This window comes from Melopsittacus undulatus, chromosome 7 (genome assembly GCF_012275295.1).
Source record: "Melopsittacus undulatus isolate bMelUnd1 chromosome 7, bMelUnd1.mat.Z, whole genome shotgun sequence".
Lineage (NCBI taxonomy): Eukaryota > Metazoa > Chordata > Aves > Psittaciformes > Psittaculidae > Melopsittacus > Melopsittacus undulatus.
Window position 1 is genome coordinate 12,770,555 of NC_047533.1, and position 21,471 is coordinate 12,792,025.

Below are 21,471 nucleotides of genomic sequence, written 5' to 3' on the forward strand. Positions count from 1 at the left end.
CATGGAGCAACTAGTAACTTTATTTTATTTTTTTCAGTTATTAATGTTTGCAATTGAGAAATGCTCCATGCTTTGCTCTTCAACATGTAATAGATTACTGTTGATAATGCATTTTTTGTATGCATGATTTACTCTTAAAGGCATATGATATCATAGCTGCTTGTCGTCTGTATATATCAAGCACATCATGACTGGGTTAACAATAGTTGACCTGTAGTATTGATTAGTCATGCAGGAGTGAGTATTGAGTATTTCAAGGCATTATTGCTTTGAAATTGATGCTATAATGACAATATCACAAAATACTTCTGTAATTTCCACAGATGACATGCATAGCAGATGAGACTTAATTTTAGTCATTTCTATATATTCATCTTACAGTGTTCTGTTATGTATATTTTCTATATATTTATGCTTCAGATCAAACCATGCCTGCTTTGCTAACTTCCTTAGTGATGCTACTTTTCTGAATAAGTCATTACAGCAGGATACAAAATATCTGCAAAGATCTGTTTCCTTTATCCTAAACAAGGTATGATTGAGATTGTGCTCTAGAGCAGCTGTGTGCCTTAAAAAAATATTAGAATCAAGGAAACTCTCATCTGAAGTTTGAATGCTGAAATCCTTACATCTGAAATCCTGAATACCCTATTCTTAGGAAAGGCCAATAGGAGCTGAGGAAAGGTAAATCTAAACAAGAAAGTGTTGTGAAGTTTGTTACAGAAGTGAAGATTAAATGTGTCTTCATATGCACAATTCACAAGTATTATATGGAAATTTGTTATCAAAATATCAATGTGAAATAATCTAAATTTAATGCTAAATAAATGGGTATGATGCTTTTTTATTCTTTCCTGATTGTGAGTCTAGGTTGTACAGGAGTCAATTTTAAAATGCTGAGTTTGTTTTGCCTTCTGAGTTTACACAGACTGAGAATTCTGGGTAGATATGTCTAATAGGCTTTAATTAGTTTTTCCCCAAATGAGAAACAATAGGTTTGTTGATATTCTGTTAGATATCAATGTATGATGTAGTTTTACTATAGCATAATTTAAAAGTCTCATAGTGGTAAAAAGAAATCAAGCTTACTAGTAAATATTAATCCTAGTTATTTAAAGATAAATGTATTTATAAAATGCACTCTTTTACTGTTTTATAAGAAATATGTGATTGAATGATGTTAAAAAATACATCAGTGCACCTGCCAAAATGTTTGTTCTCAGGAAGGCAAATAAATAAACTACAAATGCATAATAAAGATTAACAAGAATATTCCTTCTACTTCAGTAACTATTAATTGGATTATCATGGTTGAGACCATGAACACAGAAAGGAACGAAATTTTTACCTGCTACATAAAGAAAGACCTTGGTAAGAGTCAGAGAGGCACAATGGATCCAAAATGATCCATTATTATCATCTTCAACTGGCTGAAATTTATATTAAGTTTTCATTCATAAAGTGAAACAAGATGGAAAAAAAAAAATAGCTTGAACTAATGCTGTTACAGTGTGCTTGCTTGTTTCTTTATGACCATCATGCAAAATCCACTCTAGGAATATGGGTCTAAAGGGAACATTTAGATTCCTGAATCCACACCCCCTACAATAGCAGATCCAACAGCGTGAGTAAATATATGTGGCAGTTACCAATGCAAGTTGTATTGTAAACACAGTTGAGGTTTTAAACAGCTGTTAAAATGCATTTGATTAAAAAAAATCATCAAGAAAATATTATGTTTTCACTAAGGATTTTATCCATCAGGTTAGTGCTTTGAATAGCTAAAGACAAGTCAGTTCATATTCATCTTCGTTTAAATTTATACAGGTAACATAGTTATGCTGTTCACATTATTAAAGATCTTACCTGCAGATTGAAAATACAGGTCATGTCTGATACAGTCCATCCATGGTGCCTTTCCTGTGAGGGTACATCAACCTGAATCATTCCAACATTTGAGTGCAGAGGCTCTAAGCAGCTTAGCAAATCCTTCTTTGTCTGCTTTGTGCTAAAATTATCAAATTGTTTTCTTGGATTTGCTGATGAATGTAAATCCAATAAGAGAGTGTCACAAGAACTATTAAGGTGATTTCTAAACCTCCTGATTAGTACATCCTTGTGCTTTCACAAGCATAGTAGCATGGCAAGGAACATATTTTGCTGCCAGATAAATGAATGTTTTCGATGTTGTTGTCAGTAAAACAGTATGTTTGTTGAGATGGGCTCTTACACACTTATCTAGGAACCAAGAACATCAGTACTACAGCTTGACACCTACATGAAGCATAATGTGGCCACTGTTGTCTGGAAGATGAAATGTGTCACAGAAGTATCTTTCCTGGTAGCATTTTCCTCCTTTTGGCAAATCTTGATGATTTGAAGCCATCCAAGATGTTGTCTCAGGTCTGAATAACTGGCTAATGCTGTGAATGAATTGGAGAAGACATAGAAAAAGAATGAGAAACATAAGAAGAATTGGAGAAGAAGGCTTGGATGAAGTCCACTTTGTCTATCCTGCACCACCATCCAATAAACAGAAAACACTGAAATTCTCAGAATCTGGTTTGCTGCTGAAAGGCAGCTGGCGGATTGGGTCAAAACCCTGGAATTTGTGTAAGGGAGCATGTAATCATAGAGAGATATTAGAATTTGAGGTATCATGAAAGAAAAATTAAAACAAATGAAGAAGTATGCACATTTTGGTTGTTTGGTAGAGGAAATTTGGACCTAGCATCTTAAGAGTAGTAGAGCACTTCATTATATATTATAGCAATATTTTTCTTTACAATGATGAAATTCCTCCCATGACAAACTCTCAAAATGATGACAAATCATTCCTGGGCTGATTTATTGCCTCCAGCAGACAAATTATAGCTCTGAGGTTGCAGTCCAAGGCTCACTGAGCTCAGCAGAAAGATTTCCATTTATTTCAGCACTCCTCTACAATGGGCACTATATTCAAGGAAATGGTATTCAATGTAGATGGGTTGCTATTATAACACAAGCTGTACACACATACTTCATGTGGACTGTGTGGAAATGCAATTAACTTTTTTCTTTAATAGAGCAATATTTTTTGCTTTGGTTAGCCATTCAATAATGTCAAGCAATGGAAGTGTAGAGCCATTGTTTCTACTGTGAGGTTCATTATTTGTATTTCTTTGCTCTGTAATACAAGCTGAGTTTTCTAAACCTGTGTGACTGTGATTTCTCTGTTAGTGAAAGTAGTCTAATAGTCACAGGCATGCACCCATTGGCATGTTATTTGCACTTCACCTAAACCTTGATTCTGCAGACATCCCAGGGATGTGGCTTGTAACCTTGGGGTTGCAGTATAGCCACAGGAGTCAGACCATGCTAAAAATTACAGACATATCTCTTTTGAAATCAGTACTTAGTTCTCCACTAGCAGTGCATTAATATAGTTCCTGACCTCTGACTTGAATGGTCTGCAAGGAACCCATTGCTTTTAATTCTGTTTTAAAAGTTGTATTGTCCCTTTTTTCCATCCTTGTACAAGGGAGTCATGACAATAATGAATTTGCATTTCTGGTTATCTAGCATTTTGCTGAGTTTGGATGCATTTGGAAAACAAAAATCATTAGGGAAATTATCCAGCTGTCAAGAAAACTGAGCTGTAGGTGCAGGGATACCTGAATTGGTCCCACATGGACCAGCTAAGGCAGCATAATACTAAAGCAATTCTTCATGCAAACTGAGAGACTCTCCCTGTGGAGGAAGACCAGAACTGCTGGAAGTAATGTGCAGCCCCATCTTGGTGTTTCAGCCCTCTGCTACTTAAGAAAGGAAGAGGTGTCTTTGTTTCTCTACCAGTACTGGAAGATACACACTAAAGGCACTTGCCATCCAAGTTTACCAAAGGGAAGTAATTGCTTAAGTGAATAATTTCATTGTTTCCCAGAAAAATGAACTTTCCATCATAAGGTGAAAGGAAACAAGGATTATGAGCGCTTGCAAGGACTCTTTCACACTTTATCTTCTGCTGAGAAAAATGTGTAACTTTCTGGTTTTGGGCAATTTGACAGCCCTCTGAGCAGTGGAGACTGAAGAGGAGGGGTGGTATATGATCACTGCAGACAGTGAACATATGATTTATACAATTGGAAGTGTCTGATGGTAAACTTCCCTTTTACAGCTCTGTTATGTAATGTCACACATAATGCCATATCAGGTGTTCTTTAGCAGGCTTTAAGTCGTATGCTTGTTTTCACACTATAGACTTCCAAAGCAAATGTATGCTTTAGCTGCCTGAACTTTCTGGTTGTTCTCTCTCTTATCTAATTGTTAGCATTTTTAGGCTGTCCATCAGTGTTATAGCTGTACCACCTGCCTATGTATATATAATGTATATATAACTGCTAGTAAGAAAAATTGTATAATGGGACTTAAAAGTCTGTTCAAATTGCAGTTAGGTAGTTGGTAAGGCATATGTTGTACATCTTTAGCATCTTTGTTCTGTAGCTGTCTGGAAATGCAAATGATTTCAGACCTGAGCCTCACTCCTGACGGAGCTGAAGCTGCTGTTCCAGCCGTAGCTTGGTCAGTGGAGCCATCTGCTGTCAACTCAATACAGCAGTATGGCCCTTCCTGCCCCTGCTGCTTTCTGCTTGTTTGTAAGCACTTGCACAGAAGTGGCAGCAAATTCGTTGCTAGAGGAAGGATGCTTTATCAGGTAGTTGCCTGCCATACTGAAATGGATGCTTGTCCAACTCTGGAGAGCTCTGTGCAAGTGAAGGTAGTAACAGGGAATATTCACAAATTCACCACCAATCCTCTAGAAGTTTTGTGAGATCCTATTTGCTATCGTAATAAAATTAGTAACAAATTAGTATTCATGGTTTTGGCAGGTTGGTGTGGAATGCGGGAGAGATGGACAGTGTTAAGAATCCGTGTCCATAATGTTTGTGCTCTTCTCTTTCATGGCTCCAGTCTCATTGCACTATTTTTGCTTCACTGTGGGTCTTTGTTTGCCTACAGTAACTCCTTTGTGTGGCCTCATGGTTTGACAGCATATTGTTATTCTCATGAATCCTGTCAGTTCTGAAAAGGTACACCCATGTGACTGAGGGGCAGCTACTGTAGGAACACAGGAACCACTAGAACCAGCAGAACACAGCTCTATTTTGCCCCTAATCCTCCCGCAGTGCTAGGGGTTTTAAAGGAAACATAAACACTGTGCTGGTTTTAGGTTATCTATCCATATCTCCTACCCCTTCCTTTTTAAAAACAGAATAAGCAAAAGAGCAGCCTGTGGCTTTCTTCTCAACTGAGACATCTCAAAGTTTTGAGAGCAAGGTATAATAGATTTTGTTGCTTCCTTGCATAGTTTTTGTGCAGTTAAAAATGAGATAGATTTGCCCTGCATGGTTACTGTGAGCCATGTCAAGCATAGAGCTGAATGCATCTTTTATAACACAACTGTTATGACTTTAGATAGCATAGTAAGAAAAGCTTGACTTTGTATAGCCAACTTATGCTTCAAATCATGAGAGGTGGTGGAATTTCTTGATAACAATGAAATAGTTCTGTGTGATTTGTTGTCACAGTTATGCTTTTGCAAACATAAATCAGAATTCACATCTAATCAAGTGTTGAAAATCTGAGAGTGAGTCCACAGCTTCTTGATTGCTAATTATTGTAAACAAAAGAAACCATAGATAAAGGTCTTAAGTCCTTACGGTAAATCTCAAGCAATCCTGCCTTTGGTCTTAATAAGCAGGTGTAATTTTTTTGTAACTCTCTTCTCAGTAGGTTATTATAAACTTTGGCTGAGGAACATTTCTTGCTATTTCTAGAAGATACTTTTCTGTTAAAGGCAGGGTTGCTGCATGTACTTTACATCTATTTTGTAAAGTCTTTTTTTTTTTAAATTATCTTTGTATGATCAGGATGATCATAGAATCATAGAATTATTGGGTTGGAAAAGACCTTAAGATCATCTAGTTCCAACCCCACTACCACAGGCAGGTTTGCTTCACAGTAGACCATGTCCCCCAAGGCTCTGTCCAGCCTGGCCTTGAACACTGCCAGGGATGGAGCATTCACAGCTTCCTTGGGAAGCCTATTCCAGTGCCTCACCACAGTGCTGTAAACGCAGCTAGGTACAATAGAGAAAAATAATTCTTTTTCTGTTAAATACCATACACAGGTGTAAATCTGCCTTTTTTAAATTCCTGCAGTATATTGCATATGTACATTTATATTTTAAGGCAATCTCTGTGGTTAAATGAAAATAAATTGGTTAAGTCAGATTTTTCAGGACATATAAATAGCTGAGCTAGGCTGGTAACCCTCCAGTGCTGACCCTGTGCAATCAGAGGATGTTGGTGGAAACAGCTAAGACCACTTCATCTTCCTGGATAATCCTCCCTACAATATTGCAGAGGAAACCAAGTAAACAACCAGAAGTAAATTCCAGTCTTTGATACCTGATGGAAAATTCCAGCAGCTGTGGTTTAGAACAAATTCTGACCTGTCTAGGTTTGAACTCTTAATGTCTGTAGTAAATTTGGTTACAAAACTTTGCTCATTTGCAGCTTAAGTCTTCTATTATTGTGATTTCCACTCATATAAGGGGAATACTAGCTGTTTAAACACTGGTCACTTGATTTTAATATATTATCCTTAGATGGCAAGTTTGGAATAGGTCTACGTATACGCACATACATACATATATATGTGTATGTATATATAAATAAATATCTACCCTACTGATGATATCCACCTTCTACATATTCTCCTTACTGATATAAATCTAGTTGTTTTGAGGATTTTCTGTAGATTTTTCACTGGTAAGAAATTCAACCCTATGTGTATTTCCTTTCAATTGCTACGTTGTCTTTGTACTTATGTTGATGGTTAAGAAAGTATGTATTTCTTCATCTTAAAACAGATTTCTAAAACAATTCTCTTTCATCCCACCAAGTTTAACAATTATAATGGTTTATGGGTGGGAATTCGAAAACAGAAGCCTCAGCCTTTTGGTTTTTTAGAACTATTCCGATTAGCTGGAGAGAATAGTTGAACAGCAGTAATCTTGTGAAAAGCTTAACAATTCACAAGGGAGTAATAATATCTCAATTTCTACTTAATTAACAGAATTCCCTAATCTGAAAAATGCTGTCTTATCCTAATTAAGATGTTCTTTTATTAAAGAACTACAGAACTTTTGTTGTAAACCCTGAGGTGAGAAATCCACCAGATGTTTAGGGACTTTTTTAATTTTCTTTTTTTCTGGAGGTGAATTCTCAGTAAATACTGAAAAAATATATCACATGATAAATCCTGAATGTGAAAATGGAGTTTCAAAGTATTGTTTCTCTCCACTTATTTCACCATGGTCAAATTTTATCACAGAGTGTAACAGGACCCCCAGACAATTGTAGTCTGTCACTCACATCTGGGATGTGGTTGTGAGTAGGAATCAACATAACTGAAATGAGTGGGAGAGAAACAGGAGTATAACCTGATGGACCAGAGATCTCAGAGGTGATTACAACTGCCTGCGTCTCATCCCATGACATTTTACTGTAACTGTAATATTCTGATATATACAGTATGTGAAGATGATCGCTTGAGAGAGAGATTTGGTTTGAGCAGGGAGTAGCTGAAGTATAAATCAATTCAAATGTTAATAGAGAGAAAGTGAAATTAATACAGCTGTGCTTGGGGCATTTGTTACCGTCAGCAAAGCTGTGTGTACTGGTGTCACATGAGGGTAATCTGCTTTGTGCTTTTGTATTATCTGGAGAATAGTCTTGCAGAATGATACAGTGGAGGTTTTGATTGACTTTTCCTGACTGCATGGTATTCAAATCAGTCATTTAAGCAAAATCTTTTGTTTTGAAAAAAGAGCAAAAATAACAAAACTATTGCTTGTGACCTATTTCTATTATTTGCATGGGAGTAGTATGCCCTAGGCCAAGTGAACTGCAGGGTTGGATGTACCCAATTTTTGGGGTATCTCCAGTTTAAAATTGCAATTTTCACACCAAACTATGTGATTCTCAAAAGCAATATGGTAACTGGATCAGATGCTGCCTTGCTGCATCTTTCCCGTGCTACTGTGAGCATTTCCCACTATTTAAGATCTTTGAATTGAATGCAGGTAATCAACTCTTAACATCAGTTGATCATGCAGGCTTATGAGTAGTGATTGGGTGTTATTTTGAAAGAAATACTCTTGTTGAAATCAGTTTTGGAGTAATAAAAAAATCTGGGAGTGGTGCAGCAGCTGCTACACTAGTTTTATTGGGCTATGCGTAGAAATTAGAGTAGATGATGATTTTTCTTTCAAAGTTCAGGAATTACAGAAACACAGAACCACAGAATCCCAAGGGTTGGAAGGGACCTCAAAAGATCATCTAGTCCAACCCCCCTGCAAGAGCAGGGAAACCTAGAGTACATCACACAGGAACTTGTCCAGGCAGGCCTTGAATATCTCCAACGTAGGAGACTCCACAACCCCCCTGGGCAACCTGTTCCAGTGCTCTGTCACTCTTACAGTAAAGAAGTTCCTCCTGATGTTAACGTGGAACCTCCTATGCTCCAGTTTACACACATTGTCCCTTGACCTGTCACGGGATATCACTGAGGAAAGCCTAGCTCCATCATCCTGACACCCACCCTTTACATATTTGTAAACATTGATGAGGTCACCCCTCAGTCTCCTCCAAGCTAAAGAGACCCAGCTCCCTCAGCCTCTCCTCATAAGGGAGGTGTTCCACTCCCTTCATCATCTTTGTGGCTCTGTGCTGGACTCTTTCAAGCAATTCCCTGTCCTTCTTGAACAGAGGGGCCCAGAACTAAACGCAATATAACCTTAACCATTGTAGGCCAGACAGGGGTCAGGTAGTGAATACTAAGAAAAGCTGCTAGTATGAAGTTGCTCCTTGATTTGCAGTGGCTGCTAGTAGGAGGTTTCAGGCTTCTATTTATTAAAAAAACATATTTCTGAACCTATTTTATCTGTAACAAGTAAAATTTATTAAAAGTGTAATAAAATGCAACTTCTTCATGTAGAATGGAGGTGGCCCTGGTAAAAGAATGTAGCTAAACCTCTGGATGATGTCTTGGTGATGAACTGAAAATCATATAACATAATCATATTGTATAGTGTAACTATGCCAGAAGCATAGTTATGTTTTATAGGAAAGGAAAATAAAGAATGGAAATGAAATGTAATAGTAGAATCTGCTGACTGTCTAGGTAAGTAGAAAAACTTCAGGCATTTGCAGGGAAAGTAGTGATGTACTTCTAAGAATATTGGCACTAATTGGTATTGTCTGAATGTATATGTTAAAATTATGATTAATGAGTGCTGATGAGTAGACTTCCTGGTGGTAAACATGATGTTCTGAATGTGCAGCTTGTTTAAAATGCCATGGTTTCATGGAAACATGGAGCAATCCTGCCATGGACCTGCTTAATATAACTGTAAATGAAGTATTATATTAATAGGCATTTGCTCTCCTTAATTTTTAATCTATTCCTTATCTTTTTGATTGATATACTTTTCAAATTAGGTATAGTTATGTCTATTTTACTTTTTCTGTTCCAGAGAATTCGAGAACTAGAAGATAAAATAGAATTTCAGAAAAGGCAACTCAAAGAAATTGAGGAAAAGGTAAATAAATGCCTGGGCAATGCCAATTCATTTTCTTTTCCATACTAATTTACTCTTTTCTGTTGCATTGATGTTAATGGCACTTAATAACATGAAATCTGTTTTAAAAGAAGATAAATTTTGGCTTTAAGTCATTGCTGCATGAAACAAAGCTTTGTCCCTAATCTGCTCAAATTAGCTGTTACCTGGGTTTTCTACCAAGTGCAGAAAGGAATTAAAAGGTCTGAACTAGACTAGAAGGGGAAGGATTTGCTGTGGTTTAGATCAGACACAACATAAAGATTTGTCCCTATTTGACATAATCATAGAATGGTTAAGGTTGAAAAAGGACCTTAAGATCCCCTGGCTCCAACTCCCCTTCCATGGCCAGGGACACCACACACTAAACCAGTTTTCTCAAGGCTCTGTCTAGCTTAGCCTTGAACACTTGTCCTGTTCTTCTGATAACATTGCTTTGCAAAACTTGTAAGTACTGAAAACTAAAGCAAAGTTAATGAGGTGCATGGGACAAACACCACAAACAACAAATATTTCTTTAAGATAGAAATTAATTACTTCCAAATTAATACCCTGAACCCATTATATTTCTCCTTTTGAAGAAGCTCTGATTGAGGCTTAAGACAGCAGATGTATTTGGGTCACTGTGGTCCCAAGCAAGAGATGGCATGAGATTCCTGGACTGTGGGCTCAAGTAATTCCCAGATCTCTGGAGTTTAGGCTGTTCTGCAGGACATGGGCTCACAATGGGGCTTTCTCTAAGCCCTAGCAAGTTAGGGCTAGTTTTAGTTATGTTGCTTTCTCTAAACCAGTGCCTAGATCACAAGATGAGTCACATAATCTCAGGTTAATTTTCTCTGGTACAGATGGGTACTTAATCCTACATGAACCTGCTGTTGGGATAAATGCAGAAGTTAGTGGTTTCTTCCTCATCCTTCACTAATCTCACTGTCCCTTCATCTGCTCTCAGAATTGCCTCAGTCCTCCCTGTGTCACCCTCTGGGGATATAGCACTTCTAGTATCTACTGCAATTCCCTCAGCAGCTTCTTTGGCCCCTTCTGCTCCCATAGTAGCTGTCTCTCCTCTGCTGTACCTCATCCTGAACTTTTTGAGCTGTGGTATCCTACTGGGTTTGTGGAAAAGTCAGGAAAATAGCTGTGAAAAGCTGGGCTCTCTACCTCATGCCACCTAGTCCCCTGCTGGGGCTAGTCTGCATGCATCCATTGGAAAGGCAGTGATCCCTGTTTCCCCTCACAGAGAAACACATACAGTATCCAACTCTTAAAGGGTTCTTTTACTGCCTTTGCCATTTTCTGCCTTGATCCACTTCTATGCCTGAAGCTGTTCCTGCCTAACAGCCAGTGATGCCTAAGATGCTACAGTTAACTCCTCAAAGCAGAGAAACCTTGAGGAATAAGTAATAGCTCTATATGTTAGTTATTGCAAATATTAGTATTTATCCACCTATCCTAAAACATCAAAAACTCTAGATGTTGCTTTTGCCAGCATGTAAGCCCTTAATTCATTGCCATTACAGCTTACAGAGTAAATAGTGGATTAGACAGACTGCTAATTTTGAAAATGGATGTTAGCATTATCTGTTCTGGCTCACCAGTTGAATGGAGAGAGAAAAGTATTGGAAAAGAAACAGCTTAATCACAAGCTTAGCAGATAGCTAGTAATGAGTTAAAATGATTAGCATTCTCTTTGCCTTAATGTTACATTGGCAGGAGTCTTCCAAAAAGCTTCATCATTTTCTATTAACTTTCAGCTCCTGGATGGGTGGAGAGCTTCCTTCTATCTGTATTACATTTGATATTTTTTTCCCCTTGGGGTTAAATCCCATTCCGAATTTGATTGCCTGACAGAAGATTGTGTTGCCAGAGAATTAGTGAATGATATACTAGATGAGGAAATGAACATGAGCCAGCTTCAGTGTGCGCTCGCAGCCCAGAAAGCAACCGTATCCTGGGCTGCATCAAAAGTAGCGTGACCAGCAGGTCCAAGGAGGTGATCCTGCCCCTCTACTCTGCTCTCGTGAGACCTCACTTGGAGTATTGTGTGCAGATTTGGTGTCCTTAACAGAGAAAGGACATGTAACTGTTGGAATAAGTCCAGAGGAGGGCCATGAGGATGATCAGGGGACTGGAGCACCTCCCATATGAAGACAGGCTGAGAAAGTTGGGGCTGTTTAGCCTGGAGAAGAGAAGGCTGTGTGGAGACCTCAGAGCAGCCTTCCAGTATTTGAAGGCGGCCTGTGAGGATGCTGGGGATGGACTATTCATTAGGGACTGCAGTGACAGGACAAGGGGTAATGGGTTCAAACTTAAACAGGGGAAGTTTAGATTGGATATAAGGAAAAAATTCTTTACTGTTAGGGTGGTGAGGTACTGGCATGGGTTGCCCAGGGAGGTTGTGAATGCTCCATCCCTGGAAGTGTTCAAGGCCAGGTTAGACAAAGCCTTGGGTGATATGGTTTAGTGTGAGGTGTTCCTGCCCATGGCAGGGGATTTGGAACTAGATGATCTTAAGGTCCTTTCCAACCCTAACTATTCTATGATTCTAGGATTCTTCATTGTTCTTCTGAAGGTTTAATATGTCAGTAGGTGCAGACTGACACTTACATGCTGCTGACACTGAACACAATAATTTCTTGTGGAGAGAAGTCTTATGCTTTAGAAGGAATGGCAGCATTTATAGCTCAGCCTCATTGCTGGTTGTAGCCAAGGGCAATGCACTACTCAGTTACTGTGTCATGAGTATGATTTTTTTTTATTTTCCTTTAGGAATGGGTTCTATTTTTAAGTTTTATATAAAATTCAGTGAAATAAGAACATAAGGATGGCTGGTTTTACCCTTTAGATACTCCAGTGGCCAGCCCTGCTTCTAAAAGGCTTTATAAAAGAATAATGTAAAAATCTCAGTTTTATTCTACTATTTGATACATGAGGAACAAGTGCTGGTAAAACACATCATGCTTTTCCCATAACTGATTCTCTGCCTTACAAGTTGCATTTTGTTTGTGCTCTTAGCTTGGTAAGTCATGTTTCAGGAAAGCTTTTGGGTGTGTAATTGCAAGTACTTCCTTAACTGAGTTACAAAGCCAAACCTACTAATTCTGAAGTTACATGATCAACAAATGTTACCTTTCATAAATCTGCCTTCAAATACTGAATTTTATACCCCTTTACCCATCTTTAGAGTAAGATCTGTATACTGGATCTCTCTTTTAGGTCAACTTAATTAATGTTGATGTAGGACTAACTGCTGTAATGTCACTGGATTTCATACTACATATCTTACATCTTTCTTTCTTTTCTTTTTTTCCTCATTTTCTTTTGATCTTATGTTATAGTTTTTGTTCCTTTTTTTGTTTTTTTCACTAGCATTCATTCTGTGGCCTTGATGACACAACTGAGCCAAGATGTGTGGTTGGTATTCTATATATTTCTTTGTACTCAGTGTTTAATTCTTAGATTTTGCCATGTTTTCAAAATTGTCTTCATAAGACCCTGAAACTATGGGGGAGGGTGTATTGGTTGTGCTTGCACAGAGAGGAATTATCACCTATAAATCCCAACTTGGATGCCTTCAGTTACATTTCTAGACTTCTGCAGAAAGTCATTGGATTTTAAATTAAATGATTTTGCATTCTAAGATGCTGACTGCCCTAACTGCAGTGGGTACTTTTCTGCTCTGTAGGGCAGGTATATTTATCCTAGCAATTCAGATATTGCTGTAGGAACCTACCTTCTGTCAGGCCAGATGGAGAGGTGGTGAACATTCTTTGGTTTTCAGTTTTGCTTTTTAGTAACACTGTAAGCATCACCACACATGCAAAATAGGAGGGTCCATTTCACTCCCTCAAAATCCTTGAAGCCATGACATAGCTTAGGAAATAATAACCTGATTCCCTTTTTATAAGGCAATGTGAAGGTTGCAATGTGATTGACTTTCCATGTGTCCATGCAACATGGAAAGTAAGGATAAGAAATCTCCATGTCTCTCCCTTCAGACACTACCCTCTTCCCTGGAGCAATGAAAGCTCCACACTACCTTTCCGTAAGGATTGTAACTCAGCAACCTAACTGTTAAAGGATTAAAATATGGTTTAAAACTATTGAATATTTATGCAGTGTTTCTGTTGTTGCTGGTGGTGTTTTGGTTTGTTTGTTTAAAACTGAAAATACACAATGTTTTTACCTTTTCATTTTTCCTTTGGAATCTTTTGTGAATGATATTCATGGAATCTCTTTATAGTAGAAAATGTGGTTAATTGACTCCTGTGAAACTGCAATCAAGTATTGTATAAGAAGCGCGATGACAATAGTTATCCAGAAAAGCTATTCTGTTTACCTTACATTAAGCTTGAAGCAGTATTTTTTTCTGCCCAGATCACAAATACGTTTGAGAAATCGGACCTGTATTATCATGGTCTCTTTTGGGGTTTTATTCAGATGCCAGTACCTTCATTTATCATCTTTCTGTAGACAGTCTTGGGAACTAGCTCTGGTCTTTCAGTACTAGTGTTGCTGCATACATTTTATATTTTACAATAAAACAATGGTAGATGCAGATGGGTGGGTGGGATGTAATCCAAGGGTATTAATGTTTTGGTGCATGTGAAGTACCTTTCTTTTGGTTGCTAGATGGGTGGTGAAATATCCTTGAAATTGAGCAATATTTTTAGCAGCATTTTGAGCGTTCCTTTTCAAAATTTTCTTCATTTTTTCAAAAATTGAGCACATGCTTGTAGAGATGCATTTGAAGAAAAGATAACCCTTGTGGTACCCTATTCACCTTAGCACCATCTGAACTGAATTTTCTGTTCTGTGGAGATTGGAAAGGACAGCTATAACTTTGGAAGAATAATGTTAAAAGGAGTCACTTGTCTTGGGAGTTTCATCTAGTTTTTTTACTCCAGTCCTAGTTAGAGGTGCTAACATCTGGATGGATATTTTGGTTTTACATACTGTAAAAAGTGTATTGGCCAAGTTTAGAGACACCTTATAAACAGTCTATAAACTTAGTGAGAACACCAGCATTTATCAAATTCTATTTAAAATACTTTGAAATAAAAAGAGTTCAAGGCTTAGGCCTGATCTGTAGGATTTTGTGCTAATATAGCTGCTAGTATTATGGGTCCCCTTTAGTGAGGAAAATAAAGCAAAAATAAAAATTTACAAGTATAGTTAGTCTCCAGAAAATACATTGTGTTGATATAAGCTGCTATTCTTCCTGCTAACAGCAGCTATTTAAGTAGTTAAATTCAAGGTTTGTGACAAGAATTTTGAGGCGATAGCACAGCGGTAATGACTGTGTAGCCACATAGCTACTCAACTCTCACATTTCTAGGAGTGCACGTTGTATTGTGGTGCTAATGTAGAGGGCAATTTCCTATAATTCATTTTGCCAGAGATGAATGTGTCGCTGATTAATGTGTCACAGCAAAGCCTATTTTAAGAGACTTAACTCTCGTTGAACTCTGGAACACTGTTCATTACTTCAAGGTAAACCAGGTGATTTACTGATAGCAATTTTGATTCCTGTTATTTTGAAGCTAATAGAAAACTTTTAGAAAGAGATTGTGATGTATGTAAATTTAGGTTTGGATACAAACACTTATTTCTATGTTAATATTTTCTATCTAAATTTCATCAGACTTTTTCTTTTCTTTGTTGTTTTAGTTTTCTGTTTTTTGTTTTGCATACAGGCTACTAAAAGAACCTATGGAGTGAACGTCTGAGTCCACTTGCAAAAATACAGAAAATATTTATTGAGCAGCTTTAAATTGGTGCATTTTTTTTCTTAAAGCAGTTTGCATAATACTTGAAGCTGCAAAGTATTTGAATTTAGAATTAGAGATTTTTTTTAAAGATATAACTTCAAGCTGGAACGATTTGCAAATCAAATAAGGACCAGCACACCATAAACACTGAAAAAAAATCTAAACAGAATTTACACTCTCACACCAATCAAACACTGGAAAAAATACAAGTGCAATTACTGGCTGCTGTGTGAACTGTTATCTGCCAAATGGTTTTCTTACAGTACTGAGATTTTCCTCTCCATACTGCATGCTTTCAACAAACGTGGTTTGCATTTCACCCAGGAAACACAGAATCTCATTTTTAAAATCTATATAAAAAAGCTAAGTGTTTGACAATAAGTTCTTTATAGTAAATAGCTGACAGGGGAAAAAACTGTTCAAAGTTGGAAACAAATAGGAATTTACAACCCTGCAGTGGTAAAATTCATATTAAATTCATACACTGGAAATCAACAAGTGGAGAAGAGATGGGTTTTGGAGAAAGTCAAGATGGATGACTGAAGTAAGGAAACTTTGCAGTGGGTAAGAACTGTGTGGGAGAAGTGACTTTTTTTAATGTTTCTTGAAAATTAAGGCAATAACTTGTAAAGATAACGCTGGGAGAATGGAAGATCCCGAGGTCACCTGAGAGATTAGTAAAAAGGAATACATGACGCACTGTGCTCAGTTATCTCTTCAAGAAGAACAAGCGTCTTGAAGGAGTGGGTGTGTAGACAAACGTGATAAGCAAAAAATAGTTGGAAAGGAGTATTTGGAAATCATGGCATTGACCCAGGTGAAACAAAAGAATGTTGACATTAGCCACTAGGAAGCAAAAATGGCACAACCTCAAGCAGCAAATGTAGTGGATAAACAAAGACCACCTGAATGGCAAAAGAAAATTGGGGTGAAACAAACTGAAAATATGAAAGTTGAAAAGAATTGTTTAAGATGGAGAATGGTTGGAAGATTCAAAAGGTTGAAGCTTATCTTTCAAACAAATCGTTATTTCAGAGCTGGAAAGGCATTAGGAAGAAATAGATCATTTGAATTATTTCTGGAATGTTGAGGCAAGCTGAAAATATTAAGAGCACAATACGAAAAGATAACTTTTTCCTCCCTCACATTTTCTTGGAAATGATCTATGTGTTTAAAGGGCTACATGAAAAGCTACAGAGAAACAATTCTGCTCCCATGGACACACAGAACTCCAGCATGGACATGGGGTGGGATAAGATGGTTATGATAATATATCACGTAAAGTAGAAATTATGATTAAAAAAAATAAGGCAAATAACAATCAAGGCAGCACAAAGTAAGGTGAAGAAAAGATTTGTCTCAGCAACTGAATATCTCACTCTTGAAGCTGCAGGAATCAGCCTAAAAAGAAGCTGTTTTTTTCAGATCATTTTTAGATGTATTCTTCACAAAGAATCAGCAGTCAAGACCATTCACCCACAGAAGTAGTTGAGGCACTCCACAAGATTAATTCAGTCAGATTCAGCAAACTGTGGCTTGTGTGGGGGTCTGAATAACCCTATTTCCTGGTACAAAGCACAATTTAAACTGGAAACAAGGATCATACAAAAGTTTGGAAAGTCAATCACTAAAGGAATGTGTTGCCCACAATGTATTGTTCAAAAGAGCAAACATTTACAGAATGTGTTTTCAAATAGAGATTTTTGATGCTTTATTTAAAGGATTTAGCAGTGTGATGAAAGGATACATAAAACAATTAGGTCTTCACTTCAAAAGGAAGAGTTTGGGCATTAGTCTGAAGAGAAGGACCATGACGGGAGATAAATAGAGCTTGAGATAACCAAATCAGATGCTGATGAAGGAACAGAAATTGGAAAGTGTGATTCACTTGGCAAAGAAATGCACTTTTCTTCTCATATATATAAGTTTGTTCATCACTGCTTTGGAAATGAAACTATAAGCACAAACACAGGATGGTCAGAGCATGAGGCTGCAACGGTAAGTGCACTGCAGAGCCAGGAGATGGTCTTGTTACAAAGCAGAAAAGGTATGTGCAGTTTAGTCTGCTTATTTTTTTATGTGTCACGTTGTGATTCACATCTGACAATATTCTCAATTAAACTGGCTGATTAGAGTGCCGTTTTCTGTTACATTCATGATGTTTTTATTCCATACTGAGCTAGCAGTTTTACTAGTCCATTGCATATTGGTATTTGTTACAGAGCTGGAAACAAGTACAATGTGTTAACTGACTAAAATCTGTCCTTGCAAGATTTTGGGTCTGATTTTTACTTCCTGTGACACAGCTTTTAAATCATCTGTCACAGCTGTATGAGCAAAGAAGGAAACAGTAAGTTTCTTATTTCTGATGTCAGTCATAACAGATTTCCCAGCTTTATGCTATTCAGTAGTGTTCTGGATGGAGAATCAGAAGCCATAGAGTCTAACAGGTCATGAGGTCTGAGATTAACCTCAGAAACTGTTGTATTAGCTTTCATTATATCAGAGAATAAAAGTGTATTTACAAACAAGAACATGTACTAGAAATATGTGTGTTAAAATCAGTGCAATGGTTTTAAGTGTCACTTTATTTCCTGCTTGGTCCATCCTCACTGCTTGTATCTGTTGACTACTTTCTGCCAAATATACACCCATTTTTGCTTCTTACAGCTTGAGTTGCGTATTAGGCTGTGGCACAATAGAAAATGACATTAATTTAGCTTCCACTGTAAACTGTTAATGTGCAAAGTAACATTGTCCATTATTATTACATATTCCTTTTGCAAGGGTGTTCAGGGATGCTCATAGTTATGGAGTAGGATGTCTATTCACTTTGTGAGTAATAAATACAAAGTGTTAGTGTCTCAAGGAGCTTAAACTTGAAGACTTTTCCATTTGGGAAATCATACAGGCCAGAGGAGACCCATGATTATTTTTGCAGTTTCAGAAGTGCATGGTCTCTGAGAATGGGCTGGGCTTGGTAAGCCTAGAGATCACAAAGTGGCATCTGGAGCTTTTCACTCTGAGGCCTTCTGCAGAAAATAAATAAACCAAACCAAAACAGTAACTGCTTTATTTCCTGGAGAACAGGTCCAAAGTCAGTGGTTGAATTACAATTATAGATAAAATTCAAAATCCATACAATTATAGCAAAAGCAAAGGCATTTTACAGATACCAATTATAGGATAATACTTATTTGAGAGTTTCTGTAAATGAAGGTGAACTGCAGGCTGAAGAATTTATAAAGCTATTGTTAAAAGAGACAAAGGAAAAGAACCAAACTTGACTTGCCTTCTCAACACCAAGTTTAAAAATTCCTTTTAGGCATGTTTTCATAACCTGTCAGAGTTGAAGGAGAAGTTTAAGCAAAATATTGAATTCAGAATTCCAAAATACCAGTTAAATACTCTGAATGTTTCTCTGAAATAGCTATAGATTGCCTTTTGTATAGGAAATATTATGTCTTAATCTTCTGTCTTGAAACAATAAATTATCAGATATTTATCCAAAATGGGGGCGGGGGAATTGTGTGATAAACATTCTCAATTTTATTAACTCCTCTACTTAGTAGAAAATTATCCTCCTTTCAAAACTTTTATGCCTAATTCGTTAATGAATAGTCTAATTGAATTATTTATGGAGATCTCATTTTGTGAACTGCAACACCTTCCACACGTTACATTACTCTGGGGCTAATGAAATGAGACTCTTTCATAAATAATAAATGTATTCAGAATCAAGAAGGACTGCTCATTTAATCATCAGAAGCTTAGTCTCTTATTCTGTGCTTAGACTGCAATACGCTGGGAACCTAATAATTTGGGTTTTTTTTCATCATGGATCCTCCATCAGTGCAAAAACAAGAATTTTGTTACCATATTAAAATGCCTAGTAATGAAGGATTTGATATCCTGAATTTCAATGTTAAAATTGATACTTCATGGATTTTCCAGGAATTAGAAGATGCAATCGTACCTGATGAACAAGTACACAGTGCTGGAGAAGAAAATTTGGACCTCAGAATAAAAGAGCTGGAAAAGTCAGAGCAAAAACTGAGAGATGTTTTGGAGGACTACATGAAATCAGATTCTGTCATAAGAAATAGGTAAATAAAGGGTGTTTTTCTGCATTCAAAATTAATGCAATATAAAAATGTACTCTTCCCTTTGCTCCATGTACTGGCTGTCAAATGATACATGCAAAACTAGAAAAAAGAAAGACTTAATGGGGTTTTAGGGTGCTTGATAAGATGCACGTGTGTTTTGTGTAGCTGGTAAAATTGAAATGCAATATTTGAGTTTTTAATAATATAACTCAGGTTTACAGCATGATCTAAAATCTTTTTGTAAATGACCAGACAGACTTCTCAGGATGTTTTATGCTTAAATATTCATAACATATGAATTCTGCTTGAATATTATATTCCTTTCCTTTGAAGTTAAGAGTTAATTTGGAATTTTGTGTAGCAAAAAAAGTTTCTTGTTTCAGAAAGCTTCACCTAGCTTAGTACGTTAATGTTAACTAACACAGTAACTAAAGCTGCCATTAAATATTAATTATGTAGTTGATTAGAACAATAAGATCAAGGTTTAGCTGGTCACCAACTGCACTGTTCCTAAGGAAATCTAGTTAAAAGTCCAGAAAATATAAATGGCATTTAAAATAATTACTTAATTTATGAATTGCTTTGATTCGTCAAGGGATTTGGCCAGAAATATTTTAATAATGGGCTTTTATCAGAATAATAATGAATATTTTTTGAAGTGGAAGCTTTCATTGGAACAGGCCTATTTTAACAAAGAGTTGGGAAAGGGACGTTGGGAAGAAATTTATTTAAAACCAAAACAAAGAAAGCATCAATTCAAGGATCAGCTGAAAATTGTCTGGGATATATGAAGCCCATTTTCAGGGATCTTGGGTAGCCAGTAGAAGAAAAAGGAGTCCTGTGCCTGAAGTTCTTGTGGCTGAAGCACAGACAGATGAGATGAGGAATTGCATGGAAGGCAGAATTGTTAGAGAAAACAGAAGCAGAATCAGCAGCTGTAACTAGCCAGGTCAGAGTGTTGACCTAATATGTGGCCCAGTTTTGTTCGACACCATTGTTAGGTTATGCAGTGTCTGCAGTGGGGAGGAACTCATCAGGTTTGCTTTGATACATGAATTGATACTTATTTAATGATGTGTTTCCTATCTTAATCCTGTCACTTCAGAAATGTTAGTATGTGAGATTTTTTAAATGAAGGCAGCATTGTCGTGCTGGGATGGAGGTAGCAGGAAGTTTTGGCATGTGAGGGCAGTAAGACAGAGCTAGAAGATAGAAATGAGCAGGCGAGCGAGTGGAAAACTATTGGAAGTTGAACAAAGAAATTCGGGGGAAAAGATGGAGTACAGCACAGTCCTTAGGGGCACAGGAGGTGATGTGCATGTTTCTGAGATGAGGCTCTAGCATCTGCCACAGGGAAAAAAAAATGTGTAGGCTGAAAAGGGAAGGAGAACATGATGCTTGCTATGGTGATTATTTTAGCTATTACTTATGTGTAGAGGAACCTCAAACATCACACCACATTATCTTACACTACAATTTTAATAGCAACGGGTGAAACGAACCTTTATTTTGTCAAAATCCAAATGGACTTTGTCAAAATGGACAGTCATTATAGTTATGCATTAGAGGTTTCAGTACCCACTGTGACTTATGTTTCAAGTGAGATGTTTTCTCTTTGGTCACTAGAACACATTTACTTTCATCATAAATTTTGAATATGCTAATTATGAACCTAGAAATATCCTATACATCATCAGTACAGGATTGGGCACATGTGCAGACTGAAGTGTTGTGGTTGTCCTTATGGTAAGTTGTTACTTCATACAGTGTGCCAATCTTCAGTGAACATTAACCTTATGAATGTGTTTGCGTATGGTTTTTGCATTAAGCATGCAGAGAGAGAATGAACATAGGTGTTGTCTTTATCAGTTTTGAAAGTCGCCAGCATAATGTGCAAACCCCAGTCAATATGTTAAGAAATAAGCGTTTGTTA

General features: G+C 37.1%; 1 protein-coding gene across 1 annotated transcript in view; it reads left to right on the forward strand.

Moving 5' to 3' along the window:
- Window positions 1–13,050, forward strand: part of JAKMIP1 (janus kinase and microtubule interacting protein 1) — a 77,187-nt gene extending 64,137 nt beyond the window's left edge. Inside the window, exons 19-20 of the mRNA XM_005148499.1 lie at window positions 9,581–9,646; window positions 13,000–13,050. Of these exons, the coding sequence (XP_005148556.1) occupies window positions 9,581–9,646; window positions 13,000–13,050 (117 nt within the window). The remainder of the gene's footprint in view (window positions 1–9,580; window positions 9,647–12,999) is intronic.
- Window positions 13,051–21,471: the final 8,421 nt, after the last annotated feature.